The sequence below is a fragment of the Humulus lupulus genome, chromosome 3 (genome assembly GCF_963169125.1).
Source record: "Humulus lupulus chromosome 3, drHumLupu1.1, whole genome shotgun sequence".
Taxonomy (NCBI): domain Eukaryota; kingdom Viridiplantae; phylum Streptophyta; class Magnoliopsida; order Rosales; family Cannabaceae; genus Humulus; species Humulus lupulus.
Window position 1 is genome coordinate 265,360,247 of NC_084795.1, and position 22,738 is coordinate 265,382,984.

At 44.4% G+C, this 22,738-nt stretch overlaps 1 protein-coding gene across 1 annotated transcript; it reads right to left on the bottom strand.

Annotated features, from left to right (window-relative positions):
- Positions 1-2,561: 2,561 nt before the first annotated feature.
- On the bottom strand, positions 2,562-16,941 carry LOC133825644 (uncharacterized). The gene is made up of 4 exons (XM_062258558.1): positions 16,543-16,941; positions 15,924-16,459; positions 15,708-15,848; positions 2,562-3,098 (listed from the first exon to the last, which is right to left on the bottom strand). Exons 1-4 carry the CDS (start codon positions 16,847-16,849, stop codon positions 2,562-2,564), a joined length of 1,521 nt encoding a protein of 506 aa, XP_062114542.1. The 5' UTR covers positions 16,850-16,941.
- Positions 16,942-22,738: the final 5,797 nt, after the last annotated feature.

Genomic DNA, 22,738 nt, shown 5'->3' on the forward strand with positions numbered 1-22,738 from the left:
ATTATATGTTATCTTATGTTTTCTTATGTTACGATATGTATGTTGTAGGCTTGGGCATATGACCCATATGACTAACAAGCCCCAAATAGATTATGGGCATATGACCTGCTTAGCTAGTAGGACCCCACTAATCTAATGGGCATATGACTTATTTAGTCTATGGGACCCCAAGTAATAATGGCCATTATAGTATGTGCATGATATAAGTGTTATGTTAAGTTTTTATGTTTCTTATGAAGTTTATGTATATGAACTATGTGTTAGATTTTTTTCCTTGCTGTGCATTAGGCTCATTCCTTTTTGTTTTTATGTGCAGGAAAATAGCTATAGTGGCGGTAAGGTTCGTGGATGCTTGGGGAATGTGTATCGGTGGTGAATTTGATCAAGGAGTTGAGAGTTCGATTTTCGAGGATGTAGTCTTATTTTTTTTATGGTCTTTATATGTATTTTCCGCACTTATTATGTAATCCCTTTTTATTATAAATCATGTTATGTTTTGTTTTTCAAACAATGGGATCCCATATCCTACTTGATATTTTATGAAAGTAACTTTTATTTCTATAAGTTTCTAATAAAGTTATGGTATTTTCGCAAATGTAAGTTTTATTAAGGATTTGTATGTATAGTTCGTTAATGGTCCAAAAGTCTAGAGTAGGTGGGTCATTACACGAGGTTGCATCCACGAGTTGATCAATTAGAGGTAGAGGAAAACAGTCTTCTAGACATGCTTTGCTGAGGTCTAAATAGTCAATGCAAGTTCTCCACTTGCCATTGGGTTTCGAGACCATTACTGGGTTGGCAATCCATTATGGGTAGAAAGAATCTCGAATAAACCGGTTTGCTTTTAATATTTCGACCTCCTCTTTCAAGGCTTTCTTTCTCTCGTCGTCGAGGAGTCTTCTCTTCTGCTTTTTAGGAGGGAAGCTTTTGTCAATGTTTAATGCATGGCTTATAACATTGGGACTGATCTCAATCATAACTGAGTGTGACCATGCGAATACATCCTAATTTTCCCTCAGGAAGCGAATTAACTACTATCTCGTGTCCTTTGGGAGATTATTCCCAATCCTTAACACCTTGGTGGTGTCCTTTTCATCGAGATAAATATCTTCAAACTCTTCTATCGGGTTGAGATTGGCCCTATCTTCTTCTATTCTTGGATTGATCTCTTCGCCGACCTCATACACCACCTTTCCCATTTCCTCAATGATTACTAGGGCATGCGCACTAGCTTGGATTTTTCCCCTCATTAAGATGTTATAGCATTCTCGGGCTGCTAATTGATCCCCCCTTAGCGTCCCAATACTGCTAGGAGTTGGAAATTTTATAGCCAAATGCCTAACAGATGTGACTATCCCTAGCCTAATCAAGGTTGGTCTCCCGAGTCATACATTGTAGGTCGACGGGGTGCCTACTACGATGAACTTCAGCATCTTGGTTATCGAGATCAGATAGTCTCCAAAGGTCACTGGGAGCTTGATAGCCCCTGTACTGATGATTCCCTCCCCAGAGAATCCGTATAATGCTGTTGCATAGGTTTTAAAGTTGCGAACATACAAACCTATCTTTTACAAGGTCATTTTATAGAAGATGTTGACCGAGCTCTCATTATCAATAAGGACTCGACGCACCCTCTTATTAGTGAGTTGGAAGGTTATGATCAGAGGGTCATTATGAGGAAATTGGACGTGTGAAGCATCCTCTTCAGTTAAAGTAATAGGTTGGGATTCAACTCTTTATTGTTTCGGAGCTCATGGTTTAGGCGCATAGGGAGATCAATCCCTCATTTTGAGCTCTTGGACAAACCTCTTTTGAGTGTTTCTTCCTAACCCTACAATGTGTGGTCCTCCTGCGATGGTTATTACATCTTCTCCATCAATCGTGGGAGGTCGATTATCCAGCGTCGTTGGTGGGGCCATAGCTTGCTGGTTGGGCTGAGCTAGAACTGCCTTTTGACCAGGTGGAGCCTGGACTTGGTTTCAGTTTCGGACATACTGTCTGAAGTAGCCTCTCGAGATCATTAATTCAATCTCATGTTTTAATTGTCTGCATTTATCATTTGTATGATCCACGTCCCTGTGAAATCTGCAGAACTTGTTTGAATCCCTCTTGGTTCTCTAGTGTCGCATTGCGTCGGGTCGCCTGAAAAGGACCAGATTCTCATTTACAAAAAATATCTTCTCCCGAGTATTTTTGAGCTTGGTATATACTGTGTAAATAGAGAAGTATTTATCTCCTTTATTTTTCTTACCCCCATCAGCCTCGGGATAGTTCCCTTCATTCTTCTTTCTCTTAGAAGGATTATCTCCTGAAGGTTGTGTTATGGAGGGTGTAGCTGAGGTAGTGGTTGAGTTAACATTTGTCATTATAGTTATTGAGGGTGAAGGAGCCAGTTTAAGTGCTAACCTTGCATCCTCTACATTGACAAACCTATACGCCCGAGTGGTGAACTCGGATATTGTCCTCACTTGTTTCCTCTACATGTCGCCCCAAAGAGGACTTCCTGGCAGTACTCTAGCTCATACTACCATTAGATGATTGCTGTCATCTACATTGCGAGCTCAAGCCGCCTCTATATTGACCCTCGCCAGGTATCTCTTCAGTGATTCTCCTAGTTGTTGTCTATCATTTGTTAAGGCGAAAGCCTCAGGTTTGATACTCTTTAAAGCTTGGAATTGCTTTTTTAATTCCTTAGACAACTGATCCCAAGACGATATCGAGTGTCTTCGAAACTTGTCAAACCAGTTCTTTGTTGGTCGGGTGAGTGTGGTGGGGAAGAGCATACATCTGAACTCATATCCAATGTTGCTGGTTCGCATCACAATATTTAACGTACTTAGGTGGCTGCCTGGGTCGGTAGTCACATCATAGGGCGCCACACGGGGTATCTTGAAACCATTGGGAAATGGTGTATTCAAGATATGAGGGGCAAAAGGCTCAAGCTCCTCATCAGAATCGTAAGCCTTTTCTTTAGTCTTTCTTTCTTGAAGAAGCCTGAATGCTTCCTTGAGTTGGTTGATTCTATTCTGAACCAAATCCACAGGAGGGGGAGCTTGTACTACTGGTAGCTGGTTATTGTTCGTAGGAACTCCAGCTCCCTGTCGTAGCATATGGTTGTATTGATTTCCATGTACTGGTTGTAGGGGCTCCCTTTGGGAATTTAAGTGTGCTCGCAGGTCTGAGCTTGGTTGATTAAACTGCCCCCAGTTCTGGTTTAGATGGTCTCGAAGATCATGATAATCATTCAGATAGTTCTCGTAATATCTAGGGTCGGTGTTATAAACAATCACTGACTTGCTGTAATCTTGATTTCCATCAAGGAAGCTGATAGTCCTTTCAGGTTGTTATTGTTGTTGGTTTTGATTGCGAGGTGGGTTATTCACGTGCACCCTAATTCTAGTCGCCTGTGACATCGACACATAACTCCCAGACGGTTGGGGTTGTCTAACCTATCTATGCTCCTGACGTGCCCCTAGTGAGATCTCGTGTTTACCCCTCTGCTCGAGTCGAGCTTGATGGCTCATATCCCAGCTTCCACTTCTAGCAATTTGAGAAGACCTTTAGGGTGCTCTCTCTCCCCAGCTCGATTTCCACTGGGAGCCTGCTGGGGTACACCCCCGAGCTGGAGAGGGATGTCTGATTGGTGATGGAGGATGCCTGATTGAAGACAGTGACGGCCTCTCATTGTTTGGCCTTACAGGTTCAGGGTTACTATTATTCCTGGCAGGTCTTGGGTTATCACTCCGAGCTGTCGGTGGAGCTCGGTTATTCCCATGGTCTGTGGGAATATCCTCGGCTGGGTTATTCCTGATAGGGATCCAAGATGACCTCAGGATTGGTTTTTTTCCAGTATTTTTCCTTGGCCCCAGTTGAGACTGTTGTGCCCTTTGTTCGACCATCCTTGCAGTCGTACTCCCTCGTGGTCACCCCTTGGTCCTCCGTGGGGGTGCCTGGACTTTGGTAGCTCATCTTGGCATCTCTTCATTTAGTTATGTTGCTTCGGCTAACTGTTCACGCAGCCTATGATTTTCGAGCTCAACTGCTCGGACATATCTTTCAGGATTGTAATAATTCTACTCATTAGTTCTAGAACTTTGACCGAGTCATTCTCCAGGAGACGATGAGGCACTATCCTCATCGGGACTCTGGTCCACCATTGGTTGTTTGCGAGGCCTTCGAGGATGCTCCTCAGTTCGTGGAGTACACTCCTCAGGGATTTGGGGTAGAGGTCGCCCACTGGTTCCAGGAATGTTCAGGGTAGCCATTGTTGCTAAGTGGGAAGTTTTATGCTAAATGGTAGGAAGAATTGCTTAATGCTCTCAATGAAAGCACCAAACTGTTGACGTCATTTTTCGTCAACTTAATTATGTAGATCAATTAAACAACTAGTAAGGCAGAAAAGAAAGAGATTTTTACGTGGATTAGTAGTTAAAATCTGCCTACGTTCACAAGTCACTTTTATTATAGTTTGCATTAAAGCTTCAAGAAAAATCAATTTCCACCGAATGTTTCTTAGTGCCCAATTGTGCATGATCACAATTGACTAAGTCCAGGTTACTTATAGACCTGGTTACAATAATATTTTCCCACAACTTTAGGGAAGTTACAACATAATATTCAAATTTAAATTTGAATTTGAATGAATATTTGAATAATACAAATTAAATGCATTATTAAATAAAAGATCCCTTAAAAATAGGGTTGTACACAATGTTAACCAATCCCACATAAATAGGGATTTCCTAACAGCATCTCTGTATCACTTTAACACGTATTCGAGTATGTTCACTACCTCAACGCGCTTTTGAGATCACTCAAAGGCTCGAGCTCACCATTCCAATTATCACCACCTCCTTGCTTGTTTAGTTGTTTGAACTCATCTCTTGGAGGAGGTTGACGTTTTTGACCCTGCAACTCATGCTCGAGCGATAAAGACGTAGCTAGGGAACCTCGTGACAATTTGTATAAGTATAATGCTAACACTTGTTAATTCTGAGCTTACTCTTTACGAGCCTACATTCGAGGCTATTTATTTATTCTCGAAAATTGGGTGTAACATTATCCTAAATAATAATTACAAATTATGGAATATGACGAAACAAATAATCTATGGTATAATTATGCATTTTTGCCATTTTTTTTACTTATGTAATGTCATGATGGATTAAGTAGTAGAAATATGATATTAAAAAAAGTGTGAAAAAAATGTAAAAAAAATGGAAAAAATAACAAAATAAAATGGTTGAATTTTTTTTCTTGTAGAAAAACATGTAAACTTTTTAATAAAAATGATGGAAAAAGAAAAAAAAAAAGGTTCATTTAATAAATTAAAATTTTAAATTGAATATCAAAATTTGTGGAAAATAGTTTGGGATATTGGCGGTAATAATACTCAAAAAATTTCAAAAGTTGTACTTTAATACCCAAATATTTTTTTTTGTGGTCATAATACATAAATCTATAATTTTTGTGTATCCGTTAGTACTCATCGTTAACTACCCATTAAATATCAACGTGGCACATTTTTATTAGTCTAATTAGCAGCGATAATACCCAAATCTTTTCAAAAGTTACATTTCAATACCCAATTTTTTTTTTTACGATAAAACTTAAATCTACAATTTTGGTGCAACCATTAGTACTCACCGTGAATTTTCTGCTATGTATCCACGTGACACATGTGGATTTTGGGATGATTTTAGACTAAATTCTTTAAATATTATAAAAATCATTTTAAATTTTAAAAAATCTAAAAGTGTTACACCCAGATTTCGAGATGAGAAATTATGACCTCGAAAACTGGGCTTGTCAGGTGTGAGCTAGAAATAAACAACGATCTCAAGGACGTGTGGCCTCGAGAATTCTCTGAGCTCGTAATGGCTTGACACTTGAGTATATTTTTCACCGATTTCCTTCAAGCGAGATAGCTCGAGCTCGGGAAGTGCAAGCTCGGATGTGATAGCCTCGTCAGCATCTTTTGCTCCGAGCATAGCACAGGTTAGGTGGCAAGCTCGTGATTGACTCATGGTCTCGACAGACTCAATGCCAATTGTTGATCTCAAAAGATTTGATGAATCATCTAGGATAACCCATTACGTGTGAACATTTTGGTTGTTGTAAAATCCCAATATTTAAGGGATACCATTTAATATGTTATCTGTTCCCGATCTTCACGGGACGTTTCCTTGTATATGGGAGATAATGCATTTAATATCATTATTTCAATTGATTTACAGAATATCTTCCCAAAATATGTGGGAATGAATTCTGCAACCTTCTCTATAAATAGAGAAGGAATCACCATTTGTAAAGGATCGATTTCTGATTTCTTGAGAGAAATTTCTGGGCAACTCTTCTCTGAAAAGTTTCCAGAAAATTCCCAAGTCTTAATAACATAGACTCGTGGACTAGGCAGAATTAATTGCAGAACCACGTAAAAATCATCTTGTTTTTCTTCATTATTCATTTGCTTCATTGTTTTATTGTTTAATTGCTCTACAATTTAAGTTGACGAAAAACAGCATCAACAGTTTGGTGCTTTCATTGAGAGCATTAAATAGTACGTGTGTGAGTCTGTTCAGTCAAAGAGCCTCCCGAATCAACAATGGCAACAAATGATCCCAATGTTCATGAGGAGGAAATTTTAGATGAAGCTGACTACCCCCGACACCCTGGAAAATAGCCCATGGTGAACTTGGACCCTGATGAGAGGAGTGGTTCATCCGACTCTCGAGGACCACCGGCCCCCGGGGACGATGAAGATATGTACTACAATCCTGAGCGATATGTCCCGATAGTGGAGCTCAAAAATTGTAAACTACGAAAGCAGTTGGCCGAGGCCAAGAATCGCAATGAAGAGCTAGCCAGACTAGCTACTGAGGCACAGGCAACTCAAGCACCACCTAATTGGGAAGGACCTTATCAAATTGAATTAGTTATCCAACTTGGCATCTACAAATTGGCAAGATTAAATGGGGAACTGGTACCACAAGCATGGAATGGCGAACATCTACGACCAAATAAAAAATAGCATACACGAAAAGAATAAAAATGTTTGGATATAACCAAATACGCGAGCTAAGATAGTTTGGACATAACCAAATTATTAAAGAATAAAAGTGTTTGGATATAACCAAATACACGAGCTAAGATAGTTTGGACATAACATAATTATTAAAAAATAGAAGTATCTGGACATAACCAAATACGTGAGCTAAAATAATTTGGGCATTAAAAATAAAGTGTTTGGATATAACCAAATGCGCGAGCCAAGGATTTCGAGCCGTAGAAAATATGACCTTGAAAGCTGAGTTCGCATTAAATGGTCTCGTGAGGGTTAAGGGTATGCTCTACGATTGTAAATCGGAGCCTGCAAAGTATGGTACAGATCTCGAATATGGTGACCTCGAAATGATCTCGATCTCGAAGGATAGCTCTGTGAGCCCCTCATCTTCAGAAGCAACTTCGGAGCAGGGATCTCGAGCTCGATATGCCATCTCGAAAGAAATGTAAGCTCGGGAAGTGTCAGCGGCTCGCACAATGACGTGAAGCCTTGGAGATACGCAATGACTACCTTGAATATCTACAAGTGTTGTAGATATGGGATATGATCCTCATTTATTAATGTAAATCCCCAAGAATCGTGGGATATTATTTGGTCAGTTATGCGTTTCCTGGTCTTCAGGGACGTTTCCTTTTATATCTGATTATAGGCATTTAAAGCCATTTATTTTATTCACAAAAGAGTAACTACCCAAAATATGTGGGATAGTATTCTGCATCCTTCTCTATAAATAGAGAAGGCATGCACCATTGTAAAAGATCGAATTTCTGATTCTTGAGAGAAAACTCTGGAGAATTCATGCTAAAGGATTGTTCAGAGATAATCTTGAGATTAATAACAGAGACTCGTGGACTAGGCAGATTTAACTGCTGAACCACGTAAAAACCGCGTGTCTGATTCGTTTGTTTGTTTTAGCCATTGTCTTTAATTGTTTGCGTGCTCTCTTCTTTTATCTGTTGACGAAAAGCGGCGTCAACAGTTTGGTGCTTTCATTGAGAGCCTCAAGCATCCATCCCTGAGAGATTCATGGCTACAAACAATCAGAACACTCCTGAAGAAAATTACCCAAGGCGTCCTGGAAAACAGCCAATGGAGAACCCGGATGCTGATGAAAGGAGTGGGTCCTCTGATTCCCGGGGACCACCTCCACAACCAAGGGATGAGGACATGTACTATAACCCTGAGCGTTATGTCCCTATTGTAGAATTGGAGAATCGGCAGCTGAAACAACTGCTGGCAGATGCCAACAAACGTAACGAGGAGTTGACTAGGATAGTCGCGGAGGCGCAGGTGGCTCAGCCCCCACCTCCGCGCGAAGACCGAGCCCCTCCTCCAAGGGACGTGCACGTTCCTCCCCGGAAGCCCCGTGGACGTCCACGAAAAAATGCTAACACAAGGAGGCCAGCTCAGCCTCCAGCACCAACAGAGCCATCTGCTCCTTCTAGGCCTCAGAGGAGTACCCGAGCTCGGGTCCCGCCTAATCCACCCGTGGAAGTGCTTACAGGAACTGAGAACAACCAAGCTCCTGTCGAGGCTCGGACTCAGGTTCCTGGTAGCGCACCAAACGCAACCGGCCCATCTCGGGCAAATTCTGGACCTTCCAGGCCGAGGCAAGGACGGCAACCACCGTCACCTATACGGTTTCCTCCGTCTCCCGTAAGATATCCTTCACCTCCCCGCAGGAACGCTCAACCTGGTCGAGATCAGGATCAAGGGCGTACAGGGGAGAGACAAGGAAACGGGGAGACGTTCCAGGGGCGGAAAGGCGCGCCATCCGAGAGAAGTCAGACGTCCCGATCTCGTACTGCAGTGACGAGGCGACGTAGAAAGGATCCACCACGAAATGACCGATCGATGAGTTTCACTAGCGATGAGTCCGGAGAAACAAGGTCTGTCAGTAAACACGACCGGGGTCGTAAAAATACTGGGAATCACAAGAGCCATCCCGACCTGCGCAATCACCTGAATCAGAGCAGGGGAAAGGGAGATCAGACAAACCCGGATCTTAGGAATCATCTGAATGGGCGTAGAGATCCCTCACGGAGACGTGAGCCTGGGATCGCGATTAATGACTATCAATTCCAAACACCGCTTAAGGACCCAGTACAAGAAAGGATCGATCAGCTCGAAAAAGCCTTTAGGCTTTTGAAGAATGAGCGAGGAAACGGTCGATATGAGGACTCTGATGAGGAGCTCGAGCCGTTTGCTCCCAATATTTCTAGCACTCAGTTCCCCCAAGGGTTCCGAATTCCTCATGTCCCAGCGTTTGAGGGAAAAACCGACCCGTGCAGCCATCTGAGTACATTCAACACTATTATGAGAGCTAGTAACGTAGGTTACGAGCTCAGATGTATGTTGTTTCCAACATCATTGGCCGGGCCTGCCAAGAGTTGGTTCGAGAAGTACAAGAGACATTCTATAACTTCGTGGGATCAATTGTCTAGAGACTTCAAGAAGAAGTTCCGGGCTATGGTGGGAGTCAGACCAAAAGCATCCACTTTGACTAACGTCCGACAACAACCAGGCGAAACACTAAAGAGCTACCTGACAAGATTTAATCTAGAGGTCGCCCGAGCTCGTGACGTGGATGACAGCGGGCACTTGATGGCCATCCGAGCTGGTGTTTTGCCCGGGAGTGCACTTTGGGATGACATACAAGGGAAACCGGTGAGGTCGATAACCGAGTTTAACAGACGGGCGCAGAAATTTGTTAATGTAGAGGAAGCGAGGTCAACACTCAAAGCGACCTCGCAGACCAAAACTACAATGATAAACATTAACTCCGCCTCAACCTCGGTTGACCCTCTAGTTACACAGCCTGCCTCGGAGAATCCTTCCAAGAGAAAAAAAAGCGAGGGAAATAATCCCGAGACTGATGGAGGAAAGAAGAAAAAAGGAGAAAGATATTTCTCCATATATAAAGTGCATACCGAGCTCAACGAGTCCCGGGAAAACATATACCTGGCTAATGAAAACCAGGTCCCCTTCAGGTGACCGGATCCTATGAGGAATCAAAAGTCCAAGAGGGACTCCAGCAAGTATTGTCGATTTCATAGGGACACCGGCCACACAACTGATGAGTGCCGACAGCTGAAGGACGAGATCGAAGGATTGATCTCGAGAGGTTATTTCCGGCAGTATGTCAAAAACCAGAATACTGGACAGACTACTGCCAGCCAGAGAGTAGCCGCACTTCCGGCGACACAGAATAATAACTCCCGATTTCGGGATGAGGATAGGCCTCCACCGATAGATGGAGAGGACGTAATAACCATCTCGGGAGGTCCTCATCTCGCAGGAGGGGGCAGAAATGCTCAAAAACGATATGTGAATGAGCTGAAAACAGGGGACGGGTCTCCATATGAACCCGAACCAAGGGCACCAAAAATCCAAAGGGTTGAGACTCAGCCTATAACCTTCACCGAGGAGGATGCCTCTCACGTCCAATTCCCTCATCATGATCCACTCGTCATCACCCTACAGCTTGCCAACAAAAGAGTGCGCCGAGTTCTCATAGACAATGGGAGCTCAGTTAACATTCTTTATAAAGCAACCCTAGAGAAAATGGGGCTCTCCCTTCGCGACCTGAGGGCTTGTGCAACCACTTTGTACGGCTTTTCTGGAGAAGGAACCGCTTGTATGGGGTCCATTGAACTCCCTGTGACCTTGGGAGACTATCCAGTCTCGGTGACCAAGATGATGGAGTTCGTGGTAGTAGAGTTACCATCTGCCTACAATGTATTGCTCGGGAGACCCGCCCTGGTCGGGCTGGGGGCAGTTTCATCTGTAAGGCATCTAGCCCTTAAGTTCCCAACTCCAAGCGGGGTCGGAACATTGAAAGGAGATCAACTGGCAGGAAGGGAGTGCTACAGGATTTCCTTAAGGGGAAAGAAACAAACAAGCGCGCAAGCACTTGTTGTCATACAGTACAAAGACGGGACAGTTCTAAAAATTGACGAGGAGATCGATCCAAGGATTGAAGAGAAGATTGACCTCCAACCTTTGGAGGAGCTCGAAGAGGTTCAGCTCGATGAATCTAGTCCCTCGAAAAAGGTGAAGGTCGGGAAACACCTCCTAGACGAATCAAAATAGCAATTAATTTGCTTTCTGAAGAAAAACCAGGATGTCTTCGCGTGGTCCCACTCTGACATGGTGGGAATAAGCCCTAATATAGCGAGCCACGCATTGAATATAGACAAAAGCTTTCCTCCGAAGCAGCAAAAGCGAAGGCAGCTGGATGAAGACAGAAAGAAAGCACTAAAGGAGGAGGTGGACAGGCTGAAAGCAAATAATTTTATAAGGGACGCTTTTTACCCTGATTGGGTGGCCAATCCAGTGTTGGTCCCGAAACCCAATGGGACATGGAGGACGTGCATTGACTACTCAGACCTCAACAAGGCCTGCCCGAAAGACTGTTTTCCCCTACCGAGAATTGATCAGCTCGTGGATGCCACGGCGGGGCATGGTCTGATGTCATTCATGGATGCCTATTCTGGATATAACCAGATTCCCATGCATGCCCCCGACCAATAGCATACAAGCTTCATTACGGATAAAGGGCTCTGCTGCTACAATGTCATGCCATTCGGACTCAAGAATGCCGGAGCAACGTACCAGCGGCTCGTAAACATGATGTTCTCAGAGCAAATAGGGAACAACATGGAAGTTTATGTTGACGACATGCTCGTAAAGTCTCAACTTAACAAGAACCATGTTGATGACCTCGAAGAGTGCTTTGGCGTGCTCAGAAAGTACAACATGAAGTTGAATCCTCAGAAGTGCACTTTTGGGGTGTCTTCAGGGAAATTTCTGGGTTTCATTGTCAACTCTCGTGGAATCGAGGCTAATCCCGATAAAATAAAGGCCCTGATTGATATGCCGTCACCTCGGAAGCATAAAGATGTTCAAAGCTTGACTGGCAGGATGGCAGCTCTGGGCAGGTTCATTTCGAAGTCAACGGACCGCGGTCTCCCGTTCTTCAACTTATTGAAAGGAAGTAAAAAGTTCGAATGGACAGACGAGTGCGAGCTAGCCTTTCAAGTAAAAAGGCACTTAGCCGAACCACCTATCCTATCGAAACCTGAGACGGGAGAAGTACTGTTCTTATATCTCTCAACAACTGAACACGCGATAAGCGCGGTGCTCGTCCGAGAGGAAGAGAGAATACAGAAACCCGTCTACTACATCAGTAAAAGATTACTGGGGGCAGAGTCAAGGTATCCACTGATGGAGAAACTCGCCCTCAGTCTGATCCACTCATCTCGAAAGCTCCGCCCTTACTTTCAGGCACATCCTATCCATGTACTGACAGATCAACCATTAAGGCAAGTCTTGTCCAAACCAGAGGCATCTGGTCGACTCCTTAAGTGGGCTGTTGAGCTCGGACAATTCGAGATCACCTACCATCCGAGAACAACCATTAAGGCACAAGCGTTGGCAGATTTTATAGTAGAATGCACCGGTACAGCCGACGACGAAGTAACAACCACGGCCCACGAGCTATGGAAACTTTACGTCGACGGGTCGTCAAATGAAAATGGAGCGGGGGCAGGAGTTATTCTGATCACCCCTGCAGGGAGCAAATTTCACTCTGCATTAAGATTCGGCTTTAAAGCATCTAATAATGAAGCTGAGTATGAGGCTTTACTGGCGGGACTACGAATAGCAAAGGAACTCAAGGCCAGAGCTATACATTGCTACAGCGACTCCCAGCTCGTAGTTAATCAAATCTTGGGAGAATATCAGGCTCGTGGCACAAAAATGGCAGCTTATCTGGAGAAGGCAAAGTACGCATTGGAGTTTTTTGAGTTTTATGCAATCGAACAAGTTCCCCGAGAACAAAACTCAAATGCAGATGCCTTAGCTCGGCTCGCCACTTCCACTGAAAATGAGGAGCTGAATGTTGTACCCATAGAACATCTGTCAGCACCCAGCATTACTGAGTCAGACAAGGAAGATGTGTGCATGATCGAGACAGAACCGACCTGGATGAGCCCGATCGTTGAATACCTCGAAAATGGAATTCTTCCCAAAGATCGAAGTCAGGCTCGGAAACTAATGTATCAACTTCCTCGTTACACCATCCTGGATGGAAGGCAATACAGAAGAGGGTATTCCATGCCATTGCTCAGATGCGTGACTCCCCCCGAGGCAAAGAAGATTATTAGAGAAGTTCATGAAGGGTTTTGCGGAGATCATACCGGGGGGCACAGCCTATCCAAGAAAATTATACGCCAAGGATATTTCTGGCCAACCATTAAGACGGATTCTTTCGAGTTCGTGAAAAAATGCGACAAGTGCCAGAGATTCGCCACGATACCCCGAGCTCCACCTTCCGAACTAACCATGTTGACGTCCCCATGGCCTTTTGCGGTATGGGGCATCGACCTCATAGGCTCACTCCCAACTGGCAAAGGAGGAGTAAAGTATGCTGTGGTCGCGGTTGATTACTTCACAAAATGGACGGAGGCTGAACCATTGGCGACCATAACTTCGAAGAAGATCCTGGATTTCGTGGTAAAGAACATCGTATGCCGATATGGAGTGCCAAGAAAGATTGTGTCTGACAACGGAACCCAGTTTGATTGTGACTTATTTTCCAACTTTTGTAACAAGAACGGTATAATAAAGAGCTTTTCGTCAGTGGCTCACCCTCAGGCGAACGGTCAGGTCGAAGCCGTTAATAAAACTCTCAAGAGTTCCTTGAAGAAAAAGTTGGAAGAAGCAAAGGGACGATGGCCTGAGGAATTACCCCAAGTCCTTTGGGGATATAGAACTACAGCTCGGACATCAACTGGGCATACCCCGTTTTCTCTAGCATACGGCTGCGAGGCAATGTTGCCCATTGAGGTCGAAATTCCGACAATTCGAACTCAGATTTACGACCAAAGTTCCAATCATACTCAGCTCGAAGAAACCCTAGACTTGATCGAAGAAAAAAGGGAGGAGGCTCAGCTGAGAAATGCTGCTTACCAGCAACGAACAACAAGATATTTCAATAAAAGGGTCCGAAGTCGAAAGTTCGGAGTAGGAGACCTGATTTTGAGACGAGTATTCTTAGCAACCCGAGATCCAGCAGCAGGAGTACTCGGGCCAAACTGGGAAGGACCATACCAGATAGAATCAGTCATCCGCCCTGGCGTATACAAACTTGCGAGATTAGATGGGAACCTCATACCACGAGCATGGAATGGCGAACACCTTAGACCATATTATCAATAGTGTAGGAAGTGTCGCCCGTAACCATGATTTTCTGTACTTAGTTTGTTTTTGAATTTCAAATAAAGGGTCTACTTTGTTTCACATGTAACTTATTTTTATTTTTGCAATCTCTCTTAATTTAATAACCTATGGTCACACTCATAGGATATTAAGGGGGCAACATTGGTATACATACCTCTAGCTTTAAAAAAAAAAAAAAAAATACAATACAAAAAGTATTTGGATACAACCAAATACGCGAGCTAAGATAGTTCGGACTTAACCGAGTTATCAAAAACAAAAAAGTATTTGGATATAACCAAATACGCGAGTTTAGATAGTTCGGACTTAACCGAGCGAGCTTAGATAGTTCGGACTTAACCGAATTATAAAAAACATTAAGTATTTGGAAATAACCAAGTATGCGGGCTTAGATAGTTCGGACATTACCGAGCTACCAAAAACCAAAAACGTTTTGAATTAACCAGATGTGCAAGCATAACAGGTTTGGAACAAACCAGCCAAATTATCGATCAATGATGAATGGGAGCCTAAACCCGTCACAAAATATGTCGAGATCGAGGCTGGAACATCTTAAAATAGTTTCGAACTCATAACCTCGGAGCTAAGATACTAAGGATGAGGGAAAGTGACTAAAAAGATTAACCAAATCATTCATATTACATGCCATATAAGTACTTTTCAGTTCATGGTTACAGTAATGTCCGACCTTGATAAATAACGAGGTTGGAAACGGATAAATCGAATAAACTATGCATGAATGCATCGAATTTCGAGCCTAAATCCAAACTATGTTTGTATGCATAAATAAACATAACCGGTCCATCAATTATAAAAATATGCAAAATATTTCGAACCAAGAAATGTAAGTATATAAAAGAATAATAAAGGGAATTGTATCAGCCCCGTGGGAACAAGTTGAAATAATTACAGAAATAATGGGACGCAGCCCCGAAAACTGATCTCCCCGAGGTCAGATTCAAAGAAGAGGAGTCTTCTTGGCCTTCTCAGCATCAGTGGCACCGGACCCCTCAGGACGAATAGCATGACTATCCTCCTGAGCTCCCTCCGAAACAGTACTCAGAGTAGCTTTATCCTTCTCGAGCTGGTCAGCCTCTTCCTTCTCGAGCCGGGCATTCCATCGTTCGAGGAAGGACGCCTCGAGGGGACCCAAAAAACTGGTGTCCAGTTCTTCGTTATAGGCCCACATCCGGTACATGGCTGAATCGACCGCCGTTTCCTTCTTTTCTTTGAACTCAGCAGTAAGGCGGGTTTTGATATCCTCCATGAGGTCGAGGGTGACGGCCTTGTCTTCCTCGAGCTTCTTGTTGGTCTCCCGAAGCTGGATGTTGTCTTTCTTCTGCTCCTCGAGTTCGTTTTTTAGCTTTCCGAGCTCCTTGGCCATTTCCTCACGCTCCTTAACCACTGCCTCGAGCTTAGTATTCACTGCCTTCAGGTCGTCATTCGCTTTAAGGTGGAGGTCCCTCTCCCCTTGGGCAAGGGTCCTGCTCGTATGGACCTCGTTGTTCAGCTCGTAATTAAGCTGGGCAGTGAAAGCAAGAGCCTGAAAAAAGGAAGAAACCATCATTAGGCTCGAGACAGCATGAATGTAAGCAAAGGGAATATATAGGATACTTACCGCGGCAGTGTGCTCGATACTCTTCTCGTACAGGACAGTGCGGTCCCGAGTGCCAGTTAGACACTGCCACTGAGGAGCCTCAAAATTGCCGTAGCTCTGGCCAATCCGGGACATTACATCCGAGATCAGCGTAGACCCGTGAGGACCGGCAGCATTATCCACCACATACGAATCCATATGGGTGGAAATAGTTAGCTTCTGGGCTCGGGAAGCAGAAGGTCTTTTGACGAGCTGGGTAGAAGGCATTTGACCCGCCACAGGAGGTTGGGATTCAACCACGGCAGCGATATCAGTCTGCGAGGCCGGCGCCACCACAGGGACGACGGCCTGCGAGGGTGGTATCGTCATGGGGACGTTAGTTTGGCCAGTCGACGCAGCAGCAGAGCTCGAAGCCGGCGGGGGAGGAGGAGGCGTTTTCCTGGATCTCTTGGAGCTTTTCCCAGGCTGACTGGTTGTCAGTCCCCTTGCCCTGGGGCGCTTGCTCCTCTTGGCACCCGCATTGTCGATGAGGGCGTCGAGGTCGGAGTCCATGTTGCCTGCACAAGTCATCACAGTGAGTCAGTGAAAGAAATACAAGTTACTCCAACACTATATAGAGTGGTGAAAGAAAAAACCTAACTGGAACTTTCCCCCGAGATCGAGCTTGGGGACCATGAAATTCCCCCGTCTTCAGAAGAGGCGGGGGGAGGGCCTTCCCTATAAGTTGGTGATAACCTCGAAAGGTCCCTATAGTCATTGGTCCCATACTGCACAGCTATCCCATTCCACATCTCGTCTGTGGTATACATAGTGTCATATTTCCCGAGCCCACTATCAAACCTATGGACACAGTCATCTACCCAACTCCATATATAGAAGTGATATCTATCCTGTGGGCACGAGACTAGTCTATTGGGCCTGTGTTTTAATAAAGTGGGAGACCACATTCGCGAAGTAGGAAGGGTTTTACCTCCATCGGAGTCCGAACCCGAGGCTTCATCATTTGCCTCGTTCCCTGACCGCGGACTTCTCGAGCGAATTGGGAGAGGTGGTTTCCTTTCCCTCCTCGGAGGAAGGATGCCTGTGGGCAGAGGCACTTCCTCCCAGCGTTCGTATTTTTTACTGGACCAGTCAGAGGTTGACTGGCCCTGTCCCAACAAGCCACAAGCTCGAAGCTTGTCCTCATGTAACAGAAATGAAAGAGACCTCCTGCCATAAGGGAGTCGGAGCAGGCTCCCTCTGTGCTCCTTCATTGTCTCGTCAGGGGTGGGACGCTGAAAGTTAGCTGAAAGGCGAGATACACTTCAACTAAACATGGATACAAGGACTAAAGATTCGAGCTCAAAAATAGAAAGTAACGAGAATACTTACGAATTCGCCTAAACGAACGATGTCGAGACGGGAACAGACCGTCTGTCCAGAAAAAAGCCCTTTTGAAGTCAGGGGGATGGTTCGGAAGGTCTTCAAAGATTTTTGTCTCTTTGGGATAGCTCGAAAGGTAGTAAAAACCATCTCCTCCCCGAGCTCGGGAGGGATTACTCTTCAAACAAAAGAGGTATAAAATCTCTTGGGGTGAAGGTCCTATCCACCCCAGCTCGTGGAATAAGGACCTCAGGGCAGACAGCACCCTGTATGAGTTGGTGTTGAGTTGGAATGGAGCCAACCCAACGAAATCGGTGAAATCTCTGAAAAAGGACTTCAGGGGCAGCAAAGCTCCTGCCTTTAGGTGTTCCTGGCTCCAGGCCGCGTACTTCACACTGGAATCACGGCCCCCAGGAGCGAAGCAGCTCCGTTCATGTCTTGTCGGAGCTCGGCAGTTCAGTGTGTCCAATGAGCTAAGGCCATGAAGGGCCAGGATGTCAGTTATCTGGTCGGAGGTGGTAACCGAGCTCTGGTAGAACTCGGCTTCAAACATCTCCCTCCTAGGCTGCGAAGACGAAGGCTCCGCCATTAAGGAAAACTGAAGTTCCCCCGGATAGTATGCTACCGTGACTTTTAACGCGGGGTCAAGGGGAACTGGCCTAGGTCCGGGGTTCGGCTCCGGATAGATGGCTTCCCGAAGGACCCTTCTCTTCTTTTCGATGACCTCGTCAATCTGGCGGCGATAGTGGGCTCGGATGTCTTCTTGCTCGCGTGCGATCTCGTACTCTTTAATCCGACGCTGGTTCCGGACAAAGACCGATTCCGGGCTCGGAGATTTGGGCTCGTAAGGGATTGCTCGTAATGACCCCCACCGTCTTTCCAGATTCTGTGACATCTAACGAGAAAGAAAAAATGGTGAGGGCCATGCATGCAAGGATCACGAACTCGATAAGATAAGCTCGGATAACTAAGGGCAAGAAACTAAATATTAAGACCCGAGCGCGTGTTCCACAGGGAAGAAAAAGAACGTGGATGATTTTTTGAAAATCCCGAAGTTCAAGGGAAAGAAAGGTGGCGGTTAGCCAGGAAAGGGCTTTTTCGGGTTTCGTGTAATTGTCAAGAATAAGGGTTTTTACCCGAAAACTTGGTGTACAAGAATCATAGCCTAAAATCTTCAAAACCCAGAAAGTTGAAACCACATTCAAACGATTGAATCTGAATATAAACCAGAGACGAACTTCCAGAGTGAAAATCCAGAAAGCCTAAAAACCTATCGGTTCAAACCCTCCTATCGCATCATGCTAATAACGTAAACTAACATACACAGCCAGCACAATATAAAAGGAACAACAAAAATGGCGTACTTACACAGTAATGGGGAGTGCAGCGAAATCGTCGAGTGGAGAAGAGGTTGCAGGAAAGAACTCACTGAGTCGTACAAACCAGGATTCTTTTGTTTCTTCGGCCTGGAAAACATGCAATGAGCATGAACTGTGGTAAGAGGTTTAGGGAGTGTTTCTTTTTTCTGGTCTGTGATGAGAAAATGTGAAGAAGACGAAGAGGGAGTCTTGCATAAATAGGTGGGAAAACTGAATTAATCAGGAACTTTGATTGAAATCCTCATCAGATCGAATGGAGGGGAGTCGATGATGAGATAGCGCCGAAAAGCTGTCAGACGAACGATCGTGGGCATGTTCCCAAGGTACTCAAGTACCTAAAGTGAGCAATACCCATCTGGCACGTGTCCGTTTTTAAGAGAGTGACAGTATGGTTCCCGAAAAAAGTAGTTCAAAAGTCTCCTTCTCTTAGGATTCGAACAAATACTTTTGAGGGGGCAAAATGTTATACCCAGATTTCGAGCCGTAGAAAATATGACCTCGAAAGCTGAGTTCGCATTAAATGGTCTCGTGAGGGTTAAGGGTATGCTCTACGATTGTAAATCGGAGCCTGCAAAGTATGGTACAGATCTCGAATATGGTGACCTCGAAATGATCTCGATCTCGAAGGATAGCTCTGTGAGCCCCTCATCTTCAGAAGCAACTTCGGAGCAGGGATCTCGAGCTCGATATGCCATCTCGAAAGAAATGTAAGCTCGGGAAGTGTCAGCGGCTCGCACAATGACGTGAAGCCTTGGAGATACGCAATGACTACCTTGAATATCTACAAGTGTTGTAGATATGGGATATGATCCTCATTTATTAATGTAAATCCCCAAGAATCGTGGGATATTATTTGGTCAGTTATGCGTTTCCTGGTCTTCAGGGACGTTTCCTTTTATATCTGATTATAGGCATTTAAAGCCATTTATTTTATTCACAAAAGAGTAACTACCCAAAATATGTGGGATAGTATTCTGCATCCTTCTCTATAAATAGAGAAGGCATGCACCATTGTAAAAGATCGAATTTCTGATTCTTGAGAGAAAACTCTGGAGAATTCATGCTAAAGGATTGTTCAGAGATAATCTTGAGATTAATAACAGAGACTCGTGGACTAGGCAGATTTAACTGCTGAACCACGTAAAAACCGCGTGTCTGATTCGTTTGTTTGTTTTAGCCATTGTCTTTAATTGTTTGCGTGCTCTCTTCTTTTATCTGTTGACGAAAAGCGGCGTCAACAGTTTGGACATAACCAAATTATTAAAGAATAAAAGTGTTTGGATATAACCAAATACACGAGCTAAGATAGTTTGGACATAACATAATTATTAAAAAATAGAAGTATCTGGACATAACCAAATACGTGAGCTAAAATAATTTGGGCATTAAAAATAAAGTGTTTGGATATAACCAAATGCGCGAGCCAAGGTAATTTGGATATAACCAAATGCGCGATCTAGATATAACTAGATAAAAAACATGTGTATGGATTACGAACCAAAAACACGACCTAAATAAGTTTGGAACAAACTAGCTAAAACTAATCGACAGAAAGTTGGAATGTAAATAAACCTACTTCAAGTTAAGTCGAGATCGAAGCTGAAATATTTTGCAAAAAGATAGTTTCGACCTCATAACTTTGGGGAGCTACCCGAAGACGAGGAAAAGTAACTAGAAAAGCATGATATAACTAAACTACCTACCTTACACGCCATATAAGTACTTTCAAGTGCATGGTAAAAGTAAGTTCCGACCTTAACAAATAATGAGATCAGACACGGATACATCGAGTAAACTGTGAATGAATGCATTGAAGCTCGAGCTTAAATCCACCAGGTGTTTGTATGAATAAATAGACATAAGGACACTTTTAATATAAATTGCTTGAAATATTTCAACTTGAGAAATGTAAAGCGAAAATATTAAAGTAAAGTCAAATACGGTATTATAAATATCAAAAGAAAATAGCTCTTTTACGAGCTATAAATTTTCTTAGCCCCAAGGTCATAGAAAACAAAAGATAAAAACTATTACAAAGGTTTCAAAGGGACGCAGCCCCAGATCAAGATTTAGGAGGAATGAGTGCCCTCCTTAACCTTCTCAGCATCATCCTTACCCTTCTCTGCCTCCTCCCGAGTAGCCTCCTCCGCATCAAGCCGAGCTTGCCATATGGCCACGAGCTCTTCCTCAAAAGAGCCTAGGAAGCTGGTATCGAGATCGGCGTTACTGGCCCAGATCCTGTACATGGCCAGGTCAACCACCCGATCCTTCTTCTCCTTGAACTCCTCGAGAAGACAAGCCTTTTTTCCCTCCATTATCTCAAAGGTGGCCTTCTTCTCCTCCTTAAGCTTGGCATTGATCTTCTCAATCTCCTGAAGCCTGACATTCAACTTCTCGAGCTCGGCTATCTTGGCTTTCATCTGCTCGGATTCAGCCTCCATCTCTGCTTTTGTGGCCTTGAACTCGTCAGCGAGCTTAATTTGAAGATCTTTTGACTCTTGGGCATAGGACATGCTCGAGTGAACCTCGTTGTTCAACTTGTAATTAAGCTGAGCAAAGGCAGTAAGAGACTGAAACACAAACAAATCAAGTTAGAACATACACTAAGCACAATTACAACAAATAATAAGGTGAGAGAGGTTACCGCAGTAGCGAGCTCGACACTCTTGTCGTAAAGAGTGTTGCAGTCCCGAGAATTATTCAAAAACTACCACTGGGGAGCCTCAAAGCCGCTAATGCTCTGGCCTACCCGAGACAGAACGACCGAGCCAAGTGTAGCCCCATGGGTCCCGGCAGCATTGTCGACTACATACTCATCAACATGAGTAGAAATTGACGAAAGGCGTGTTTTGGAGGCCGTGGGCTTCTTCGGAAGTGGGCCGAGCGTCGAACGGACCATGATGGCAGGAGGCACAAGGGGGACACCTATGGTGGAAGCTTCGACCTGGGAGGCAGGATCCACAGCCGGGCTCATAGCAATGGGAGCTGGGGGAGGAGGGGTCTTCTCGGTCCTCTTAGAGACCTTGGCAGGCCGATCAAACTTCTGCGAGGCTCTTGGGTGCTTACTCCTCTTAGCCCCCTCGCCACTGGCGAGCACGGTGTCGAGATCGAAGTCCATAGTACCTTCGCAATCACACCACATTATAAGAAATTCCAAGACACAAAAAGTTAGCATAACGCAGACAGTCAAGGAATAAAAGGACAAGTAATGAGGAACCTAAATGGAACTCTCCCTCGAGCTTGTGCTCGGCAACCACGTAATTCCCCCATCTTCGGAAGAGGCAGGGTGAGTCCTTTCCCTATATGTGGAAGTCAGCCTCGAATGGTCCCTATATTCATTTGTCCCGTATTGGACAGCTATTCCATCCCAGACCTCATTCAGACTATACATAATATCGTACTTCCCTAGCCAACTATCAAACCTATGAGCCCTTTCATCTACCCAGGATCATACATAAATGTGGTTCCTATTATCTTCGCACAAGATTAAGGTGTCGGGCTTATGCTTAAGTAGCGAAGGAGACCATAAGGCTGAGCTAAGGATGACCGTACCTCTGTCACTCGAGCTCGAAGCCTCGTCATTGGCCTCGTTCCCCGAGCACGGACTCCTGCGACGGCGAGCTGGGGATCATACCTTAGAGCTTCGCCTCAGAGGAAGGCTGCCAGTTGGGAGAGGCATAGAGTCCCAAATGGTGTACTTCTTGTTGGACTAGTCATTTGTGGATTGATTCTTCTCCAGGAGACTACAAGCTCGAAGCCTATCTTCATGAAGAAGATAGGAAATGGAGCGCCTACCATAAGGAAATTGAAGCAAGGCTTCCTTGTGCTCCTTCATCTTGTTCGTGGGATTAGGGCGGTGATAGTTGGTTGAAGAATTGAAGGTGTTATGAATGGTTCGAGTTTAAACAAAAATTCGATCATGAAAAAAAATGGGTCGTATACTTACGAATTCGCCTAAACGAATAATATGTAGAGGGAGCCAGGCCGTCTGTCCAAAAGAAAGCCAGCTTGAAGTTGGGGGGATGGTTCAGCAGATCCTCGAAGACTTTCTTCTCCTTGGGATAGCTCGAGAGGTAGTAGAAGCCATCTCCTCCC